Source organism: Sinocyclocheilus rhinocerous, unplaced genomic scaffold, assembly GCF_001515625.1.
Source record: "Sinocyclocheilus rhinocerous isolate Xijiao unplaced genomic scaffold, SAMN03320098_v1.1 scaffold1740, whole genome shotgun sequence".
NCBI lineage: Eukaryota > Metazoa > Chordata > Actinopteri > Cypriniformes > Cyprinidae > Sinocyclocheilus > Sinocyclocheilus rhinocerous.
The window spans coordinates 1,218,090-1,235,568 of NW_015651446.1; the positions used below are offsets into that span (position 1 = coordinate 1,218,090).

The following is a 17,479-nucleotide window of genomic DNA, read 5'->3' on the forward strand; positions in this document are numbered from 1 at the left end:
AATTTTTAATATAACTCCGACTGGATTCGTCTGAAAGAAGAAAGTCATATACACCTAGGATGCCTTGAGGGTGAGTAATTCATGGGATAATTTTCATTTTTGGGTGAACTAAGCCAGTGTTTCCCAACCATGCTGTCTGTCGAGAGCAGGGGTGCCGTGTAAAAAAAATCATTTTTTTATATTTTTAAATTGCTAAAATGGAAACACTGAACTAACCCTTTAAATTAATTAAAAATGTAATTAAATTAAATTGAAATAATGTGGAAAAAAATAAAACAAATATTTTATGAAAAACATTAGAAATATAGCCTTGGCAAATAATTGAAATACATAAGTGTAGGTTGAAATGCTAAAATTACAAACTAAGACGGAATAAAAAATTTATTAAAGCTAAACAGAAATATTTAAACGGGGAAAAGGGACATAAAACTGTTTAAAATTAAAAATAAAAATAAATCATGTAATATTATATAAATGCTAATAACACTGCTGTATAGGCCTGATCATTAATATTCAAGATCACTGTTCAGTGTACACTACAGTCCAATCAGATATAGTCACGCAAATAAGGATATTTTAAGTTAAACTGAAATGTAAATTTTAATATCTATGTATATACTACAAATATCTAAAAAAAAATATGTATAAATGTCAGTTACTTTAAGATTTATTTCATTTTCTTGACTTTTCCAGGCCTGGACATTAAAATGACATTAACATTCCCTGATATTTCCAGCTTTTCCATGGAACCCTAAATACTGTATAGTGCACAAATGGACCACTTTTATGATGCATTTGGCTTTTTCCCCCTTTTCTTTTTTAAACTTTGGACCTTCTCGGTCACTGTCCCAATTCACTTACTTTGTATGGAAAAGATCGGCCAGGACATTCTGCAAAACACCTTTTTTTGTGTGTGTTTCACAGAAGAAAGAAAATCATGTCTAGAATTATATGAGAGTGAGTAAACGATGATAGAACTATAATTTTTGGCTAAACTGTTACATTGTATGTTTGTAAGAAGCCCAACAGAAATATACAACATGAAACTGATGAAAAACTTACTAGAAAGGTGGCGATGGCCACACCGATGATAAAGCCGGCAATGACGTCAGACCAGTGATTACGATACTCCGCCACCCTGTTAATACCCGTTAGAAAAGCCAAGCACATCAGGCCCAAAGACATGACTGGTTTAGCCAGACGAGTTCCTTTGGCTTTCACTGTAAATGTGATGTACATCTGAAATCAGAGAGAAAGTAAGTAACAAATAATATTAAAATAATGATTTTGATTTGCAATCATTTGAGGTTCCTCTCACACAACTCAAACTGGTTTATGTACTCTTACCTCTCAATTTGTGGGTATTTACTGTACACTTGGTCCCTTTATGTGTTTTTTACTGGTTGGATAGATATCTAGTGTGACATCTCCGAGTCACTCTGTGATTTGTTCTTGAGTTCCAGGTGATTGGCTGACGTGGATTTGCACCTGGCCTAAATCATCACGCTTTAAAAATGGACTCTGTGGAACAATGGAGTTGGAACTATTGCTTGTTGTAGGCGTCTGTGCAAGAGTCTACCAAGGCGCTCACGGGATATGGAGGTTACGGGAGTTCGTTGCCGCACTGGAGGAGTTCCCGTTTTGATTCATCTCTCCCTAGATCGGACGTTTGGGTGTTGAGTTTTGCTATTGGTGTTTGTTTGGGCTGTTGTTATTGGTACTACTTACAAGCACTTGCCGACATACTATCACCTACACTGATTACATGTAAATGTTTTTTTTTTTCTTTATAGCTAAATAAATTTGTTTTGTTAAGCAGTGGTTGGTTGTGGCGTCTCACTGATTTTCTGTTGCGATTTTAGGAAAAGAATCGTAACAAATGGGGGCTCGTCCGAAGCTTATTTAATTTGTTATTTATTATTGAAGTTCTTTGTTTATATTAGGCCCGTGTTGGAACGTGCTCGCGAATGTTTGTGTAGAATGTCCCGTGGGTTCGACGGTAGTCGTCATGCAAGGTAGGTGCATTTATATTAAAATACGGGTGATGCATTATTCTTTTGTCCCCGTTAGGGATCAGCAACGCTTTGCGTTGATTTGTTATTTTGCCTTTTTTATTTTTGTGCATGCTTTTGGGTGAAGCACACCGCCATGGTTACGGACTGGACAGTTTTGAAACCATCGGTATCTTGGTGTTTAATGTCACTTTACTCTGGAAAGCTGCATGAAGACTAGGCATAGAAGAGTTTAGTGGGTTGTTAGGTAGGGTAGAAGGGGAGAAATAGAATAAATGTGTGATCTGTATGATTTTGTAAATGCATTAGCTTTAAATTGAAAATTAGCCAACAATTTGAAAAGTTAAAATGGCATCTGTTGATGAATTTATTAAAGACCCTTCAGAAGACGTGTTAGATTTGTTTGTAAAGCAACAATTGTGGGAGCTTGTAGAGCATTTTAAAATTAGTGATGTGGACAAACCAGTAAAAAAAAAGCGAACTTCGTTCTATTGTGAGAAACTGGTTAATTGAAAATAATCTTTTGAACGTTTCCGCACAGAAAAAACATGAAGTTGATCTAAAGGGTTCGTTGGATATTTTTTCAGGGTTGTCTTTTGAACAGAGAAAAGAGATATTGGAAATGCAACAGCGTCATGATAAAGAGTTGGTCAAGGAAACTAAACGATATGAATTTGAGATTGAGAAATTAAAAACGGAACGTTCACTCAAACAGCAAGAATTTGAATTGGAACAGAAAAGGTTAGATGCTGAAAAATCAGCGCGGGACTTTGATTTACAGGTGGAGCGTTTAAAACTGGTAAAGGAAGGAAAACTATTCCCAGAGGGTAGTGAGAGACAAGGTTATTATAGTTTTGAATTTTCAAGTTTGTTTTATTTTAATATCGTTTTCAAATTTGCTATAAAATTCAGTTTAGTTATTATTAGTTTCATTCATATTTTTGTTAGTTTTAGTTTACGTTCTCCTCTTTTTTTCTGTTAATTATGTTGCGCTGCATGTCTGTTTTTCTTCAAAGCACCAACTTAGAATGCCTAATGTTGGTTTGATTGCTTGTGTTACATGATAAAATAAATAATCTTGCTTACCTGATGTAATAGATTTAATGCGAGTGCGGTTCGGGTCGCGACTCGCGGTCTTTGTCAAACGGTTCTCGTCTGGTAAAGATTTAAATTAGTGCTGCTGTCAGATAATGGGTCGGGTGTTCCGTTAAGTACTGTTTACGTTTACCAAACCCGGGCAGGCTTTAAACTGCTTTGCGTCTCTTCGTCAGATAACCCCATGTGCGTGATGCGCCATTACAGGTAGGCTATTTCCCTAAACCTCCACAGCTCGTATATTTTTCCGCCAAGGGATGAGAATGTAATGATTAGGAAAACGATTATTTATTTTTGCTAATTATTATTTTATTTCAGTTAGTTTTTCAATAACTGTTGTTAGTTTAGTTTAGTTTTAGTTTTTCAATTATTTTGACTTTTTATTTTATTTCAGTTTACAATTTTTTCATCAATTGTTTTAGTCTTAGTTTTAGTTTACGAAAATAACCTTGGTGAGAGAGATGTAAATTTGTCTGGCAGTTTTGACTAATTTAAGACTGCTCCCTAAATTTTATGAACATGACCCTGATGTTTTTTTTCTCTTTATTTGAGACCATAGCTGAAGGAGGGAATTGGCCGAATGCTGTTCGAATTGTTATGTTTCAAACTGTGATTACAGGTAAGGCACAGGAGGCATATGCAGCTCTTACAATGGAGGACAGAAGAGACTATCATAAAGTGAAAACGGCGATCCTAAAAGCCTACGCGTTAGTTCCTGAGGCGTACCGCCAGCGTTTTAGGAGCTGGAGGAAAGGTGATCGTCAAACACATTCTGAGGTGGTAAGATAACTTGTTTCGCACTTTGACCGCTGCTGTATTGCTTCTGATGTGGATAATTTTGAGAAGTTACGTGACTTGATAATTCTAGAACAGTTTAAGAGCATAGTGCCAGAGCATATTGCTACATATATAAATGAGAGGAAGCCAAAGGATGCGACTGAAGCTGCTGTCTTGGCAGATGACTATATGTTGACACATAAAAAAATGTACAGAGAAGATAAGTCAAACCATAATTATGGTAACTTCTGTGAATGTAGGGGTGTATCAAAGAAATTTGAACAACCCTATTTTTCAAAATTTGACAAAAGTTATCGTGGGAAAACTGACCGAGATTTAGTGTGCAATTACTGTTTTAACATGGGACATTGAAAAAAGAAATGTCCAGTTTTGGCTGCAAAATTGAAGTCTAATCAAAAGACCAAGTTAAATGCCAATCATGCTACTCCGGCATTAGTGACCAAGACTACAAGTACTTCTAATGAATTGGAATGTGGTACCTTTAGGGAAATGGAAAATATAATGCGTGAATCAAAAGTTGCAGCTACAAAACACTTTGCTCCTTTTGTTACTCAGGGTTTTGTTTCTTTGATTAATTCTGAGGATAAAGTCCCAGTTAAAATCTTGAGGGATACAGGGGCTTCGGAATCGTTTATTCTTGAATCTGTCCTGACATTCTCTGATGAAACAAGTGAAGGGAGGAATGTTTTGATCAGAGGGATTGGATTACAAACTCTTTTTGTTCCTTTGCACAGAGTGAAGCTGACCTCTGAGTTGGTTTGTGGAGAAGTAACTCTGGGAGTGCGTCCATGTTTGCCCGTAGATGGGGTTACGGTAATACTTGGAAATAACTTAGCTGGAGGTAGAGTGTGGCGAGATGTAACCCCACCCCCTGTGGTAGTGTCCACACCAATAATTGAAAGATCTGATCCAATAAATCAAAAGTTTCCCGAGGTTTTTACAGCATGTTCAGTAACTCGTTCGATGAGTTCTGATGCATCTGTTGAAGAGAAAGATGTTTCAAAGTATGCTGTGCCTGGTTTGTCTACTCTTCCTTTTATTTCTCATAGGGAGTTGGTGACTGCACAACAAAATGATCCTGGATTACAGAAATTGTTTGAGGATGTTATTTCAGCTGAGGAAGTAAGAAGTGCTGTCAGCGGATATTTCATCCAAGGTGAGATGCCCTTAAGAAAGTATGTGCCTTGTAAGAAAGGTTTGATGGAGGAATCTGTAATTCAGGTGGTGGTGCCAAAGCCATTTCGAGAGGCAGTAATGAAAGTTGCACATGGTGAAGTAGCAGGTCATCTGGGAGTAAATAAAACTTACGATCGAATTTTGGGCCAATTATATTGGCCTTGTTTGAAGAACGACATTTCTGTCTTTATTAAACCTTGCCATTTATGCCAGTTAACCTAATCAGCCTTTGAAACCAGTGCCGCTTTGTCCTATAACAGTCACAAGTAAGCCCTTTGAGCATTTAATAATTGATTGTGTGGGTCCATTACCAACGTCTAAATCAGGTAATGTGTACATGTTAACAGTTATGTGTCAAGCTATTCGGTATCCAGCCGCTTATCCTATTAGAAAGATTACTGCTAAAGCAGTTGTAAAGGCTTTAACCCAATTCATTTCTATCTTTGGGATACCTAAAACTATTCAGAGTGACAAAGGGACTAATTTCACTTCACGCATGTTTGCGGATATTTTGAGGGTGCTTAAAGTAAAACACAATCAATCAAGTGCGTATCATGCTCAAAGTCAAGGGGCTCTTGAGCGGTTCCATCAAACATTGAAAGCATTGTTGCCTGCTTATTGCGTGGAGTTGAACCGTGATTGGGAGGGATTACCTTGGTTGCTGCTTGCAGCCCGAGTGGTTCAGCAATAGAGTTTAGGGTTTAGCCCAAACGATCTAGTGTTTGGTCACAGAGTGCGTGGTCCACTTTCTGTTTTGCGGGAGGGATTGGTGGAGGAAGATCCTCCGCAAAATTTGTTAGAATATGTAAATGGCCGGAATAACTGCTCAGAAAACTCTTGTTGGAGCACAGAGTAAAATGAAAAGCCACTTTGATAAACGTGCAGAATGTCGTGTTTTTACACTGGGTGATCAAGTGTTGGCTTTGTTGCCTTCACCTGGATCTCCTTATTGTGCACGATTTACTGGCCCGTACACTGTTCTTCGTAAAATGTCTGACCAAAATTATCAAATTGCAACTCCAGATCGGCGGAAGGTTAGGCAATCTTTTCATGTGAATTTACTTAAGCCTTATCATTCCCATAAATCAGAAACTCAAGTAATTAATCCTGCTGTTACTGTTGCTTCTGTTTTACTTGACAATTCTCTATCTCTTTTTTTGTAGGAGGATAAGAGGATATGGTTGTCCCTGAGGATTGTGTGTTGCTTCCTAGGTTGAAGAATTTAAAAATCTGAATTCCAAAATTTGGATTCTTTGCTTTCGCATTTGTCAGAGTTACAAAAATTGGTACTTGATTTTCCTAGTTTGTTTGCAGATGTACCATCTCGTACCCATTGGATCCAGCATGATGTAGATGTGGGAGAGGCTCGGCCCATTCATCAGCGTTTTTACAGGGTTCCTATTACTAAGCGGCAAATACTGGACTCTGAAGTGCAATATATGCTTGAGAATGGGATAGCTTTTCCTACGTCCTCCAGTTGGGCTTCACCATGTTTATTGGTAAAGAAACCAGATTCTACATATATATTTTGTACCGATTACCGCAAGTTAAATTCTATTACTAAACCTAATGGTTTTCCACTTCCTCGAATGGAGGATTGTGTGGATCAGGTGGGTGCAGCGAAATTTGTAAGCAAATTGGATCTCTTAAAGGGATATTGGCAAGTGCCATTAACTCCTCAAGTTCAAGAAGTAACTTCATTTATTACACCATCAGGGTTATATTCGTACTCTGTTATGAGTTTCGGTTTGATAAATGCACCCGTTACCTTCCAGAGGTTGATGAATAAAGTGGTATTTGGTCTGGAAGGTTGCGCGGTGTATTTGGATGATGTAATTGTATTTAGTGATACTTGGGAATAACATTTGGTTCGTCTTTGTGCACTGTTGAGGCATTTAGTGGAGGCATCTCTTACAGTTAACCTGGCGAAGTGCGAGTTTGCCAAAGCTACAGTCAGATACTTGGGCAAAGAAGTGGGACAAGGTGAGTTACGTCCTATTCAAGCCAAAGTTTTGGCCCTACAAAGTTTTCCTCCACCATCAACAAAGAAAGAGCTGATGCGGTTTTTGGGCATGGTGGGGTATTATAGGGGATTTTGCCCTAATTTTTCGACTGCTGTGTATCTGATGATTGACTTGCTTAAAGATTCTGTCAAGTTTGTTTGGAGTGAAAAATGTCAGAAAGCTTTTGATAATGTTAAACTGTTGCTAACTACTGCTCCTGTTCTAGTTGCCCCTAGGCTGGATAAGCCATTTAAGATACAAGTGGATGCAAGTCAGGTTGGTGCTGGAGCTGTTTTGTTGCAAACTGGTGAGACTGGACTTGATCACCCTGTTTGTTTTTTTCCCCGTAAGTTTAATACTTATCAGAAGAACTACTCTGTAATTGAGAAATAAGCATTATCCTTAATTTGGGCTCTTCAGTACTTTGACGTACATGTGGGTGGAGGATTGCCTGTGGAAGTTTACTCTGATCATAACCCTTTAACGTTTTTGCATTCTTTACAGTCCCCAAGTCAGCGGTTAATGCGTTGGATTCTATTTTTACAGCCTTACAGCTTAACTATAAAACATATCAAAGGAGCTGATAATGTAGTGGCAGATGCGTTATCTCGTGTTCCTGACCCTTATGAATAGTGTACTGTTGTGTTGGAACAGTTTCTGTTTTTCCTTTGCTCTCTTTGCTGTCTTAAATTGCTTTCAGGATCCAGATTGCTGGGGGTAAGGAGGTAGCTTGGGAAAATTGAAATGACCATGAGAACACAAATACACTGGGGGAGGAAGGATGCCATGGAAAAAAAAAAAAAGGTGAATTAAAAGAATAGTTGTTAAATTTCACTCTTTTTATTATTTATTTTTGCTGTTTGGAGGATCTGTGTTGGTTGCAGGGTCTTTTAGGGGTGTGTGTGACATCTCCGAGTCACTCTGTGATTTGTTCTTGAGTTCCAGGTGATTGGCTGACGTGGATTTGCACCTGGGCTAAATCATCACGCTTTAAAAATAGACTCTGTGGAACAATGGATTGGGAACTATTGCTTGTTGTAGGTGTCTGTGCAAGAGTCTACCGGAGCGCTCACGGGATATGGAGGTTCATCGCCGCACCGGAGGAGTTCCCATTTTGATTCATCTCTCCCTAGATCGGACGTTTGGGTGTTGAGTTTTGCTATTGGTGTTTGTTTGGGCTGTTGTTATTGGTACTACTTACAAGCACTTGTCGACATACTGACTATCACCTACATTAATTACATGTTTTTTTTTCTTTATAGCTAAATAAATTTGTTTTAAGCAGTGGTTGGTTGCGGCGTCTCCCTGATTTTTTGTTGCGATCTTAGGAAAAGAATCGTAACACTAGTCATTAAAATAACATGTAAATATCCTCCAAAATGCATATCAATCCGACCACACAAACCTCATGATTTGAGATGCAGATAAGATGTCAATGTAAATGCATCAGGTTATTCAGGCCAGAAACGTAAACCTTTCTCCTCCCAAACCAAACTATGTCAACATACAGACACTCAGAAACTCTGCAATCACGGATGGAATCGAACACCAATTGTCATATAGGGCAAAAAGAGCATCAACACAGTGACAGAAAGCACTTTAGCAGCCTGCTGTTGTTATGGTTACATCCTCAGGTGAATGTGACTTGTTTGCGAGCATCTATTTGTGACTAGGTGAAAATGTGCGCTCTGACTAACTTACAATCTAACTTCTGTTACAGATGCATTTTTTTTTTTGAAAATGTTGAAACATTCATAATGTCATATGCAGAATTAAAACTGCTTTGTTAATATACATGGTTTCAAAACTTATTCTGAACTAATACACTCTTAAAAATTAAGGTTCTTTAAGGTTTCAATGGTCCCATGATGGTTCCATGACCTTTATCATTCATAGAACATTCCACTCCACAAAAGCTTCTTTATAGTGGAAAAAGGTTCTTTAGATTTTTAAAACGTTCTTATCAGTAAGAAAAACATGGTTCTTTTAAGAACTGTTTACTGAAAGGTTCTTTGGGGAACCAAAAAATGGCTCTTCTATGGCATTTGCTGTGAAAGCCCCCTTGAAAACATTTATTTTTAACTGTACAGAGTCCATTAGCAAATTTGCAGGTTGAGAATACAGAGATTTTAGGGTGTGAATTAAAGGAATATTTCACTCAAAAGTTGTTCCAAACCTGAATGTGTTTCTTTCTTCCGCTGAACTCAAAGTTATTTTGAAGAATGTTGGTAACCAAACAGGTAGCCATTGACTTCCATATGGGGGAAAAAGTACTATGGAAGTCAATGGCTACCTGTTTGGTTACCAAAATTCTTCAAAATAACTTTGAGTTCAGCGGAAGAAAGAAACACATTCAGGTTTGGAACAACTTTAGGTTGAGTAACTGATGACAGAATTTTCATTTTTAGTTGAACTATCCTTTTTATGGATGAGTCCTTTGAATGGATATAGGCATGTCATTGTGTGTGTGTGTGTGTGTGTGTACACTCTTAGGGACGCTCACGAGCCAGCGAACAGTTATCCAACACTCATTTAGATCAGTCAGGTAAAGACAGAGTGGCCAAAACAAGCCTATCCATCCAGAGAGAGATTTGTGTTGTGACTTTGTAAGTCACGTTATTGCAAGTGAATGAGAAAAATGGACAAATGTGGGACAGTCCTGCCGACTCATTCTGGTGTATGCATGTGTGTCAGCGCTGAAGGTCATAGATGATCAACCATCACTCCTGAGGAGACGCCACACAAAGACAGTAATTGTTACCTTGCACGAGTTGGAGACGCTACAGTGCCGTCTCGCTCTTTCAGAGTCTCTCTCTTGGATTCAAAGTTCATGGTCACATTGTGACCTGATTTTATTTGGTCTCCAGGAGGATTTGGGGTGAGCAGACATTTTGTGTCCTCAAATTTCAATATGAATGACTGTGTATTTTGGAAGGATATAAACCAGACAGATTAGACAAATTAATTCAGACTCAAATCTCATACAAAATACAGTTAATGCACTTCCAATGGATGTGTATGTGGCAAGGCATTCTGGAGGTTTTAAAAACAGAAATATGAAGTTCATATTTTCGTTACAGTATTTACATAGTGTTATTTAAGCAGTGAAGTCATTTGTCGTCATTTAATGCTCACTTTCAACTCTCAATTATTCTTTAAAAACAATTTAATAACAATGTTAATTAAATATAATCTTTAGCAAATCTCAAAATGAATATAAAATTTTTATAGCGTACATTATAATATTGTGATGCCTAAATTTACTTGTAGCATTTAAAATTATTGATTTTAATTATTTAGTATTTTATTTTTAATCTATTTGTACAAAACAATATAGAATTTTAATATCAGCCAACTTTGGGGTCTGTAAGATTAAAAAAAAAAAAAAAAGTTTCTTATGCTCACCCAGACTGCATTTCTTTGATAAAAAATACAGTAAATATGTGAAATAGTGCTCAAGAAATATTATCAATGTTGAAAATAGTTGTGCTGCTTAATATTAATCGCATAAAAACTCAGGATTCTTTGATAAATAGAAAGCTCAAAAAACAGCATTTATTTGAAATATATTTTTTTGCATCAATGTAAAAGTCTTTACTGTCAATTTTGATCAATTTAATGCATCCTTGCTGAATAAAACTAATAATTTCTTTAAGAAAAAAAATGGTACTAACCTCAAACTTTTAAACGGTACTTTAATTTAATAACAGTTTATCCCCATTTTATCTGTTTCACTTAGGAGTATGTCAGACTACAAAAATAAAATAGGTTGTGAGCATTGTTGCATGTCGCCTTTTCCTGTGTCCTACATTTTGCATGTGCGATTCAGGAGTTGGTTGAGTCCTCAGTCATCTGCCTTTAGGGCTTCTGTCAAAAACCATGCAGTCTTTTTGAACGTGACAAAATGTTATCTCACAGGTCAAGGGCAACGCCTCTGGGCTGCCTCAAAGCTGCAGAGAGTAAGTTGTCAAAATATAAATTTTACACACTGTTGCACAGCAGTGAAGTTCTTTCCCGAGAGATACTGTGTGTCCTTCCAGTCGGGCCGAGTGGGCATCGGCTGTGATATGCTTTCATTTACATCATCTGAAGGCCTAAAATACATTTTTATTGTATTTGTGACAGCTATCATGTTCAGGATTGAGAACATTATCTGTTCAAAGACTTTATCAAACTGTCTCCGTTTACCTTGATAGTTTTTGAAGAAAGCCAATCTCCCACGGGAGTCTGACAAAGTCATGAAACTCTGGAAATGGACTGACTCACGATATCCTGCCAACTATTCTGACTTCATTTGCCACCTCATTCTTCAAACCTGAAAAAAGTGTTAATGTGTGTTTGCAGCTCTGTTCCAAAAACTAGTGAGCTGCTCCATACTTTGACTGCAGACTCATAAGTGGAAGACCAATTGGAAGTCTCTTTATTACTTAAATGAATGAAGACCAAAATGTCCAAAATGGTTTGTAAAAACTACAGTTAAATACCATACATCAATGCAGCAAAAATGGTAACATAAATTTAGCCTGTTCAGCTCAAAGATACTCGACTATACTCTAAGAATTTAATTTAATTTTAGGTTTAGCACCTAATGCAAGTAGAAACAATATATAGAATACACAAATATTGGGTAAAATAATCAATTTTACATATACAAAACTGTTCAAAAGTTAGATTCTGTTTTTTGTTTAAAAAAAAAAAAAAATTCTGTAAGGATGCATTAATCAGAAATGACAGTAAAGAAATGTACAATGCTACAAAAGATATTTCAAATAAATTTCAATTTATTCATTAATTTCCAAATATCTTTACATTTTTTAAGCGTTCTTGAGCACCAAATCATAATATTAGTATGATTATATTAAAATAATAAACAGTTCTTTTAAGTTGTAATAATATTTCATAATATTACTGTTTTAGTGCATATTTGATCAAATACATGCTGTCTTCGCAAACGTAAGACACTTCTTTCAAAATATAAAAAAAAGGTTACACTATTTCGATAGTCCACTTTAGACATTCTATTAACTATAAGTAACTTTGTAACTACATGTCAACTACATGTCAACTAATTATCATTAATTTGCAACTACATGTCTACTAACTCTCAGAGTAGACTGTTAGGGTAGGTTTAGGGTTAGTAGAATAAGTTGACAAAGAAAGTGTTAGAAGATATTAAGCAGACAATCTACTAATACTCTACTAACTGATAGTTGACATGTAGTTGCAAAGTTACTTACTGCTAATAGAATGTCTAAAGTGGACTATCGAAATAAAGTGTAACCCAAATTGTTGGTTTATTCGGTTTTGTAGCATGTCTATATATAGGTTTCAGGAAGTCTTGAGGCTTTAACACAGTCTGTGTCTTCAACCGTCTGTCATCATTCGGTCAGTATGTATATGTTTTTATTTTAGATATTTTTAATCATTACATTTCAGTACTAAATTAAAAAATATTCATAATTACGAATTACGATTTCTCTCAATACCTCCATTTTTCAAAAATGCATTCTGCATGAACTTAAAACTGCTTGAAGCTGTTAAACACTATTACACATAACCAATTTTTTTCAATGTAACAAACTAAATCAGCCTTCACCAAAAAAAAAAGCAACTGCAGTCACATATTCAGTGTGGAGCATTTAGTCCAGATTATCAACCTGTTTAAGGCTCTAATCATGAATTTAGCTAACTTTTGATTCTGCAGAACATACAAGTTAAAACAACATCTCCATACTTCAAGACCTACATGCAAAGCAGGATTGATCGGCTCATTTGATTGGAAAAACATGTCTGTTCAAAGACACCTTGCAGGAAGTAAAAAATTCTAAGTTCTCTGACACGGTAGAGCACATCCTACAGACACTAATCGGACTCCTCTTGTGTCTACATTAATGATAATCAAACCTCCCAGGACACTGTGATTCTTTCGGAGTTCTAGTCATCAGGGCTCGACTCGACTAACGGCCGGTATTAGATATTCTCTCCGTATGTAGTGAGATTTCCTTATGGGCACATCTGGAGCGGCATCATTGATGAAAAAGATAGCTCATTACTTGATTTTTGGATTCGGTCCTTCATAGTCTTCTCACCTATTCTGGACATCTCGCATCCTAACCGGGTCATTGTGGCTAATTAGACCATGATGTGGAAAAATTAAGGGCCATAAAAGTGGTTATTAAAATGGAAATGAATAAGTAAAAGAGCTGAAAGGCCAGCTCATATGTAATCAGATTTGTGGGCTGGTTAGCGCTTAACTTGCTGCCCATTTCTAAAATGATTTGCTTGTTGTAACATTCAGTAAAGATAAATAATTACGTTTTCATGGGTTTTTTTGCACAGACAAGCAGCAAAATTCTGATTCCAAAAACTGTATTAAAATCTGATCTGAAAGTGTTTCAGTCTGAATGGTCAGATCACTCAAATTATTTTTAAAAATGTTTTAAATAAATCAGTCAGTTTAAAATTTTGAAAAATCAGTTAGATCCGATTTAATGTAGTTTTGTAATAATTCTTGATACACAAAGCACAGTAGAAAAAAAAACTGTAAAATCAGATTATGTTCATTGTGAACAAGCCCCAGTATCTCATTGAAAACCAGCTATATCCCGTATGAGAAAGGTCCACACACAACCTTTATATTGACATTAAACCTTTTCACACCAATCCAACTCTCATTTCCTTTCTCAACAGCAATACTTACTGCTGAAAGTTACCACTTTTTCTACTGCCTATTACTAGAAAAAAAGTCCTTGTCACAAGCGACTGTGTTCATTCTATAGTGCTTTGTGTCACATCTGTGCTTGATCAGGCTATAGGCAGAATCCAAATGAAGCTCCTGTGAATTTGCATCTGCATTTCAAACGCGGCCTTGCGTTGTGCCATCTCTCCTGGATGTACTCAAGATAAGCATGCTTCATGACAATCACTATAAGACGCAGATATATACATATCAATGATTTGCACTGGCCATTAAAAATTCAAACCAAGTGGTGCTCGCTATAAGAAGAGTCGAATCACCTTCACATGCCTGCTGTATTTAAACATCAGCTCAAAGTCAAAAGCAGATTGACGGTTGTCACTCTACATCACATTCATTAATGGCAGTAAGTGTGAAGAGCAGAAGAGGATGTGCTTTGAAAATCCTTCTTGAAGAACTTCAAAGCTAATGACTTTTCAAGGACGGGCAAATAACATTACAGGGTCCAAGTTACACATCACGAACTATAACTATAATTGTATAAAGTTTGGAGGAAAGGTTTGACTATTTTGTATTGACATGGCATCTATTAATACAGGGCTTTTTGGGGGAACCTCAAAAAAATGTATATAAAACACAAGACACAATGCAGAACCTAAAGACATCCACCTGCATGGTGTATAGCAGTGCTTTAAAAAGGGACACATTTAAAGACAACTTTTCCAAGTAAATTATACCATGGAAAGAGTGTAACAGCTAAAGCACAGCATGTTAATTAATCCATCACGACTAAAAATATCAAAACTAAATAAAGAAAAAAATATTGGTGTTTTAAATAGGGATACACTTAAAGACAACTTGTCCATGGTTTTACCATGGAAACAGGCTAACAGCTAAAGCACAAAACGTTAATTAAACCATCATTGCTATAAATATCAAAACTAAATAAAGAAAAATCTAGACTCCTGACACGCCAATAAAAGCTTTCAACAATATATTTATTTGAAAGAAATGATGCAAATGCATACACAGAGACACACACTGTCACGAATTCAGTCCATGGACTTCTGTTTATTCACCACCAGATGTCACCCTTTCCATTTACATTGACTCTCGCACTACACAAACTGTTGCATAGCACCCCGGACTACATTTCCCATCATGCTTTGCACAATTTGCACACTGCCCTGATTGCACTCATTGCACACAGCTGTTTCTAATTACCTCATTCACTATATAACACCCACTCTAACCACATTTCTCTGCTGAGTATTGTTTAGCCTGTACCCCTTTCCGAGTCTCCGTGTTTTCCTTGTTTTGCCTTGCCTTGCCTGTTTTTGATCTTTGCCTGTTTTCTTGGATTTCCCCCTCTCGTCTCGCCCCTGTGATTCTGTCTGCTCATCGGTGACCTACGCTAGTCCTGTGACTATTCTTGTGTTTTGCCCGCCATATACCTGTTTGCCAGTGTTTGACCCTGCCTGTGATGATCACGTCTCTGTCTTCTGCTAAATAAAGCTTTGCATATGGATCCACACGTCTCACGTCTCGTCAGCCCCGTAACACACACACATCATGATTGTGTTAATATTAAAATGTTAAAAATGTGTGCCTTATTTTAAAAAAGGGGATGTTTTACACATGCATTTGCATTATTTCTTTCAAATAAATAAATATACACTCTCACACACACACATATATATATATACACACACATCATGATTGTGTTAATATTCTGTAAAAAAAAGAAAAAATGCCTTATATTGAAAACAAAATCAATATTTTACGCATGTAAAAAATTATATATATATATATATATACAGTGGGTACGGAAAGTATTCAGACCCCCACGCATATAAAAAAATATATATATATATATATATATATATAGTCAAGGTATGCATTGGGCGGCTGAAAAATATCAAGAACTGATTCACTGATAAACTGAATCTAATCATCCAACATGGTCACCATAATATTTGCATATTTTTACACAAATTATAAACAGATTGGCAGATTATATATTAAAAACTTTCACAAGGTTCCTTTCACACTACTATGTTATGGCCTCAACACACTTTTACCATAATGCATGCTTTGTAAACTAGTATATTTTGATGTTTGCATCATATAACAAACTCCACATGTATGGCTTTTCTGATGTTGTAAACTTGCTCGTTTGCTCACCTGGTACAGGTGTTGGTGGTACGTTATTTTTAAACCTGATTAACCTTTAAGTGCCACTAACTGGACATTACATTTCCGAACAGTCATGATACATACAACAACCAGTGTGATAAAATGTTGCCAGATTCATGTTCATCTGTTTAAATCAGGGGTCGGCAACCTTTTGGGCATGAAGTGCCATTTTTTATTTTTCTGGTTAACCACTGTGCCCTCTGAGTTGGCACGCATGCCATAAGTTGGCGACTCCTGGTTTAGATAAAACTGAACACTTTTACTTGGACATTTCACTTTGAAAGTGTTGCAAGACATGTAAGAAGCAATGCAATATTTTGTAGGGGTGCTCCGATCAGGATTTTTGAGGCCGATCACTGATCGCCGATCACAGGAAGCAGTATCTGCCGATACCGATCGCCGATACCGATCTTCTTAAAGGGGTCATATGATGCTTTTTTAAAGATCATTATTTTGTGTATTTGGTGTAACAGAATATTGTTGACATGCTTTAATGTTCAAAAAATACATTATTTTTCAAATACTGTACATTATTGTAGGTCCTCTATGCCCCGCCTCTCTCAAACGCTTCGTTTTCTACAAAGCCCCCTCCTTCTGTCTGCCCCTCGTTATCTGCCCTATAAGTTCCTGTCTCGTGTACTCTACTATTGTCGGTTATTGTGAATGTTACCCTGAGTGTGTGTGTGTCTCATCTACCCGAATCTGCCTTGTTGTCCCTACATTAAACATCCTTATTTGAATCCTTGTCGTCCTCGTCATCCTGCCTGCCTCCACACACCTTGACCGTGACAATATGACCCCTTTTAAAGCCTTCTTTTTATCATGTAGAATTATTTATAGTGATACTCCAATCAGGATTTATAGACATTTACTCAGGGCCTTAATTTCGTTTTTGAAAATGGGGAGTTAGGTGACATGTTGGGGGGATTTTTTAATTTGAGGGGTGGAGGGGGGCATTTTATTGACATTTTTCAAATATATATATTTATCTGACCTAAATGTTTGATGATCATGCAGTGCATTTGTTTTTACAATCATGCAATTGTTGCACAATAGCTTACACACAGCACAAGCCTGATTTTGTGAGCTGTATGTGAGGCGGCCTTTTACACAGTGTTCACACATACTCCGTTTGCAGTGCGTATGCAGTCCATGTGCGGTACGCGAGTGGTGCAGAAGCAGCACAGACTCATTGTGCTTTCACACAGGAGTCTGTTCCTGATCCGTGGCTGTTTACCACAAACACAACATTTATCCATTATTTTGATTTCAAATCCAAACATTGTTACTGAATATGCTTTTTCAGCATTGTGATTCTTTTTTTTTTCTTTTTTTTTTTAAAACAGTACAGTAATACAATCTATTGTGTTTAAATGCAATATATAAGCAACACTTTTTTCAATGCTTTTACTTTTGCATTTACTTCTAGATTTAAATATTAAGTTGCTCAAGCAATTGGCAAAACATTTAAACTACTTTTCTTACATTATCACAAACATTCT

The 17,479-nt window shown here is 36.6% G+C and overlaps 1 protein-coding gene across 6 annotated transcripts in view; it reads right to left on the bottom strand.

The window, feature by feature from the left end:
• The window catches only part of LOC107712819 (phospholipid phosphatase-related protein type 5-like), a 70,533-nt gene that overhangs the window by 8,946 nt on the left and 44,108 nt on the right, over positions 1 to 17,479 (bottom strand). For all 6 annotated transcript variants that reach the window (XM_016518164.1, XM_016518165.1, XM_016518166.1 and 3 more), the window contains one exon: positions 1,063 to 1,239. In XM_016518164.1, coding sequence (XP_016373650.1) covers positions 1,063 to 1,239 — 177 coding nt within the window. The remainder of the gene's footprint in view (positions 1 to 1,062; positions 1,240 to 17,479) is intronic.